A 6420-nucleotide genomic window follows, 5' to 3' on the forward strand; every position below is an offset into this window, starting at 1 on the left:
ATTGTAATATTTCCTGGGTGACTGCACTTGAAGTAATGAATCTTGCAATTTTCATTGTAGCTATATAGTATACTGCCTGAACGCATGGTAAAACAACTAGCTATGATACTAATATACGTTTACTCATTGCCAGATCATGTTCACTGATCTCTCCATGGTGACCGCCAGAGCTATATTTATACATGCACCAGTTGGGAGAAATTTCTCTTAAATAAGATGCATTATACAATATGCTTAATACCTCTGGAAGAAAATCATTATACACAAAAACATCATCTTGTTATAATATTATTAGTTCAGTATAATGTACAGCATACCATGCAGGACTACCGGTTTGGACTGCTGCTTTTTGCAATTGCTTTCTCACTGGCAGTTAAATTTTTTCAACACACTTGTCTGTGCTAAATGTGAGTGCAACATGTCATAGCTAAGGAACTTTTCTGCTTACTGCAAAATGAGTTTTATCTAGAAGACTGTGTTATCTCTCAGAAATGACATGGTATCCTATTGTACAGGTAAGATAATAACTATATGTATCATAATATGTAGCTTCAACAATATGTACATAGACACAATAGTGGTACAACACATAGTCCAGTAACATAGCTCACTGCTAACTAGTATCCATTACATATATACAGGTGTGTTTATTGCATGTTTGCCACATTGTACTTCAACACTGAACCTCATGATCAACAGAACATATCACTTTACACCGCTCAGTTAAATCATGAACATTACTATGTACTCTATCAATATGTACATGGTGAAGTGTTCAACTTTAATAAGCAGGCATATCACAATTTGTTTGAGGTATTGGTCTTACACTGATTGCTACAAATTGTTTGAACTGTTTTCACATTTTAATTAAAATCATTAATTTAACACATGTATAAAATTCTTACAAGTCAAAAAATATTTAATAAATACATGCTACCTTGTACGCTCATCTGTGACTGTACAAGTGCCTGAACACTGGCAACATTTTTGGCATAAACAACGTCCATTGACACATGAACACAATACAGCAAACAGTACAACAGTCCAGTATTAATGAAGCTGTCTCCATCTTATAAACTTCATTTGTAGGAGAAAGTAACCTTGATAAAGTTATGCAGATTGTAGCAATGGGTACAGTGGCATAGAAAAATATGGTGATATTTTTAGCATCATTAAAATGCTTGTAGACAGTACCGGTGCTGTTGGAACGCTTGGGGTACACTCGTCGGATCAAGAAGACCAGTAAACACAGAATTACAGCCATCAGAAAATGTGGCACATAAAATAAACCAATTAGATTAGGTGGTAGACAGTATAGTACCTTTTGACTGTACTGACCTTCCACCAGCAACAATTTCTCCTTTGCAATGTTATTGTTATGGGCAAGTGTGAACACCACACGATAAGTTGTGTTGATAAATATCCACCCAATGGATATAGCTATAAAACTATTGTCGGAAATCAACTTTCCAGGCTTTCGTCTAAACGAATGAAATATCCGGTACAGCCTCCAACTCTTCAATAATGTCGTATTGAGAACTAGCAGCAGTCCAAGATCAAACAACCATTGTATTGTCTCACACAGAGTTGAGAATATCACCATGTCATGTTCTGCAATTGTTCTAACTACAAGCAGGACTCCACCTAACAGTAACAAATTGTTGCCAGCAAAAATCACATAATTTAGCTGAGGGCTTGATGCTTTAATTGAGTAAAAACTTTGATAACGAAAGTTAACTAACAAGGAGAAGCCGTTCCACAGAAATCCTATTACTAAAAATACTAACATCAATATACCAGCCCATCTTTGAGCTAATAGTACTTCTGTCACAAATACATCTGAAGGTGGATTGTTCACCGACCACAATAAGACACTATCATTAAGGTCTAGAACACCCAGCATTGAACTATTTCTTGAAGGATGGTAGAGACCAATTCTTTTCAGTACTCCATTTTGTACTTGATCAATTGTTATAGTAAAAGGTCGTTTATGAGCTTCATCAAATGACACATTACCAGAAGCACCAGCAAACTTTATTTTTGATAACTCTTCAATTATTGTTTTAGAAATATTCTGATTTCCCAATGAGAAATTAGCTAAAGTTGAATTGAATTGTGACAATATTTCCTCAGCTTTGTGCAGTGCCAGCCCCAGCGTCCACATGGAATCATAAGCAATTGTAGCCCATCTATTCAGCAGAGAGTCACTATAAATTTCTTTTCTCTCACTGGCATATTTTTCAGATTCCTTGATATACGATTGATAGTACTGCTCAAATGTTTTGTTAGTAACATCAATTATGTCATTATCATAGCTAGTCCTTAGTGGATAGTTAAAGTGAATCATTCCATGAGTGGCTTGATGTATTTCCTCAACTGTACAGTTATCTGTTGAAGTGTTGTACCAATTGCCTCTATTGTTTTGCACTATCCAGACTACATTTGGATAAGTTAATTTGTGCTGGTACAAATAACAAATCATTTGACCAATGAATCCCCTGACCCCATACAACATACCAATTCGCATGCCACTAGAATGAATATCTTCTCTAAAAGCACGCTGATCCTCAAAGCTACCCATATCACGGTTAGTGCCACCAAAGTACACTTCTTTGGAGTCCTTAATGTGAAACTGTATGCCGATACGGAGTGTAGTGACTGCAACCTCATTCAAGATGGTACCAATAGCAGCATTGTGTATGCCGTAACGTTTCCACTTGAACCTTTTCACTAAACTGATTATTGCTAGGGAAGTAGACTCATCAGTAGGTACTGTCCGATAGAAATAGGGATATGAATTAGTCAACGATAAAAAAGGTGAAGTTGCTCCATAGGACAATTGGGGAAGGCGAATGTCATCTCTTCCAGCAATAGACGCGATAGGGATGGTAGAGCTAGAACAACCAGCTCCTAGAATGGCCACTGGTTGAGGGTGGTCGCTGTGTACAGCATTTCTCACAAATTCCCGAACTCCACTGTCGCGTGCACACCCCGAGTCAGCTTCTATCAACTCCAATCTGTACCCAGGTAAAATACTGTTATTGCGGTTAATCTCGTCTCTTGCCAATCTCGCAGCTGGTATGATATATTCTCCATTCCAAAGCGATGACTCTCTGTAGGGAAACAATCCAAGCACTCGTAACGTAGTTACCGTGGTAGTCGTTCCATTCGAAGTTCCATTATTGTTTCTACACGACCCTCCGCATAAGTACAGCCCTACTATTGTCACTAGCAGCAGTGGTCTCTCAAGCGCAAACGTGAAGTTACACATTCGAATTCTCAGTTAGTTACTTTCGATTGAGTGAATGATTGAAATGAACACGTGAGCACGCCATGATAATATAAATGTAAGCTTATATGTTTATTTAGTCTCTTGCCCAGACCCCACCCATTGCGGTTGAGTAGTGGGTGGGGTCTGGGCACGAGACTAATGTTTATTATGAAGTTTTGTTGGTCTCTTAGCAACCCATCCGTTCTGCGTGGGAATTATTATCATAATCTATGGTGTGGGCAGCAGTTATTGTATGAGTGGGCACCTTTTTTTTTTTTTTTTTACAGGATAGTTGGGTAATAGACTATAACGGCCCGGCAGTCATGCTTGTCCTGGGCATGGCCTATATATCTATTAGCATAGATACTATAGACCTTATTCATTTAGAACAGTAAGCACCCTCTGATGTCACGCGAAGCCATAAAAGGCTCCCTATTTGCCATGGTGATGGTCTTTCGGACGCCATTTTGAGTTCTAAAACTGGGCGAGTACAACGGTTGCTATCATGTTACCATAGTTATGGTACTGCAAATGGCGAATTTGGCGGAGAATTGTGATGTTACTATGGTTTTGGTACTGCAAATGGCGAATATTGGCGGACAACTCCTTCGCAACGGGTTGTAAGCGCTATGAAATTAATTCAGTGAATAAGACCTCCGCCAAATTCGCCATTTGCAGTACCATAACTATGGTAACATGATAGCAACCGTTGTACTCGCCCAGTTTTAGAACTCAAAATGGCGTCCGAAAAGCAATCACCATGGTAAATAGGAAGCCTTGTATGGCTTCGCGTGACATCAGAGGGCGCTTACTGTTCTAAATGATAGCCTTAGGAAAGGTTATAGTATCTATGCTATTAGGCCATATCTATTGGATCTTATGTTGCGCGGGCCCGACCGACTGTCTTTTTTCATAACCTAAAATGATAATGATAATCACGTGATTTTTGATCACGTGTTCTAATATGGCTTCTAACTCGTGCGCGTGGTTAAGCGTGATTGTAAAAGAAGGGCTGAAGCTTGTACAGCGTTCAAAAATAATCAGTTGTAATTGGGAAAACTCTTTTGGTGATTTACTTTTGAAGTCGTACAGCACAGAAAGAAGAGTTGTAAAAGTGGAGATCTCCCAGACTGATCAATTTTTGTCTACCCACGAGGTTTGCTTATATAGCTATATAGCTAGGGCTATATTACTATTATTATTGAATTTAAATATGTATGTATGTGAATGTTATACAGTAGAATACAGTTATTAAAAGGTATTTAATATTTATAAATCATATAGCTACTCACTATTATGCCATGCGAACTTCATTTCCTGTGCCTTTCATAAAAGGTCAACATTGATGCCCCAGTGTTTCTCTGTAATCAGTTTCATTGCAAGTTTGTATGCTTTACATTGGAAGATAATAGAAGTGTGAGCACTTCTTTGTCCTGTGCACACAGTGGAGACAAACCTAACGCCTTCCAGGTTATGATGTCTGCAGCTCATAAGACAGTGTTACCCCGACCATATGATGAACAGCCATTGAGAGGTGATCATGCCATTTACAATAAATTACTTGAACTGTTGAACAACAGAATCTTAGGATGGAGTCCAGATATTGTCGAAACCACAGGTATAAAGTTTTTGAAGGCCCTTACAGATTGCTTGTGGATGCTGGATCCACATCAGGGGCGGATCTAGGATTTATAAAAGGGGGGGGGGGGGGGGCTAACTCAAGGTACTAATCTCTTGGGTAGAGAAGCATGCTGGAACTAGGGGGGTCTGGAGGCATGCCCCCCCAGGAAAATTTTGAAAAATAAATGCTAAAACACTGCAATTTAGAGACATTTCCACATAAAATTCATAATATTTTCTGCCTGTAGATATTTTATATACTGCCTTTAGATTATAGGTATGGCTCTCTGACTCTGAAGTATTTTGCTAATGGAAAAGTTTGGGTAGGTACAGGCAACCAAGTACATGATGCACCCCTCTCACAATTGCACAACACTGAATAGGTGCATGTTAGAATAATAATGTTGAAAGTGGAAAATTTTGAAATTTGAACAATACAAGATTGAATCTGAGAGCATTTTCAATGGAAATTGTGTACCTGAATTAAGTATTGTCATACATATTAACTACACAAGTAGATGAATGAAGCCCTTTAAACAGACCAATGCACTTCATTGTATGTATAAGTGCAGGCAGATTTGGAAAAATTCCATAACAGAACCAACTACATGTTTCCAGTGAATGTTCTATTAGAGTAGTTAGCTGACTGCTCTATTAGAGTATCTTGATCTTGTACACCTCCAATGCTGATCCGGGTCCTTGTTGCATAAACTTTAGCATAAATCCACTGATAATACCTTAGAAAATGTTTATAAGGTGGTTTTATGAGTATTTGTATTATTAGTGATCATATAATTATGCTAAGACAAAATTTCATTATAATACTCAGCATATTGATCAAGTAAAGCCTAAATATGAAGGAGGGGGCTTCAGCCCCCAAAGCCCCCCCCCCTGGATCCGCCCCTGCACATCATGATCAATTTTCCTCACGAGCTTGCATAATCCCAGAAGTTTTTTCTGGGTTTACAGGATTCAATAATTGGGCAAAGAAAAGACATAAAAAGCCACAGCTTTTGCAAGAAGTGCTTGAAAAGCACATTTCCTGATTATTTAATGCATCCATGGCTTTCAACATCGAAATGGCAGAGTTTTCGGTCCTCTGTTGAAAAGCTTGTTATCCCTACACAAATATAAAACTTACCTTAAAAGCCACAGTGAGAATGTGAAGGAAACACATGAGAGGGTTACTCCCAAACCAGTGGAGGAGTCCTTTAGTGTTACGCCGATATCAGCTTCGCCTAATCCAACCAGAAAAGAGTATGTTAAGATTGAAGAAACTTTGAATGCTAAAGAAAAATATGACCCAGTCTTTTTAAATGATTTTGCCCCAGATGACAGATATACACGTCGTCATTGGATTGATGTACTATCATTGCGGTTTCCAGTGATGCTGTACAAATTTGCTCATGGATCACAGATAGGTACACTCTCTTTTGTTTGGAAAATTCTACAGGATACTAATGATGCCGATAAAACAAGCCACCTTGTTGCCAGACTTACCCGCGACCAACCTAAGTATTCTTCCAGGG

The 6420-nt window shown here is 38.5% G+C and overlaps 1 protein-coding gene across 1 annotated transcript; it reads right to left on the bottom strand.

Moving 5' to 3' along the window:
* Window positions 1-498: 498 nt before the first annotated feature.
* On the bottom strand, window positions 499-3337 carry LOC136248969 (gamma-aminobutyric acid type B receptor subunit 2-like). The gene has a single exon (XM_066040845.1). The coding sequence runs from the start codon at window positions 3269-3271 to the stop codon at window positions 947-949; it is 2325 nt and encodes a 774-aa protein (XP_065896917.1). The 5' UTR covers window positions 3272-3337; the 3' UTR covers window positions 499-946.
* Window positions 3338-6420: the final 3083 nt, after the last annotated feature.

This window comes from Dysidea avara, chromosome 3 (assembly GCF_963678975.1).
Source record: "Dysidea avara chromosome 3, odDysAvar1.4, whole genome shotgun sequence".
NCBI lineage: Eukaryota > Metazoa > Porifera > Demospongiae > Dictyoceratida > Dysideidae > Dysidea > Dysidea avara.

Bases quoted from the DNA above. Each gene is read 5' to 3' on its own strand.
- LOC136248969 (XM_066040845.1), bottom strand. From the start codon at position 3,271: ATGTGTAACTTCACGTTTGCGCTTGAGAGACCACTGCTGCTAGTGACA.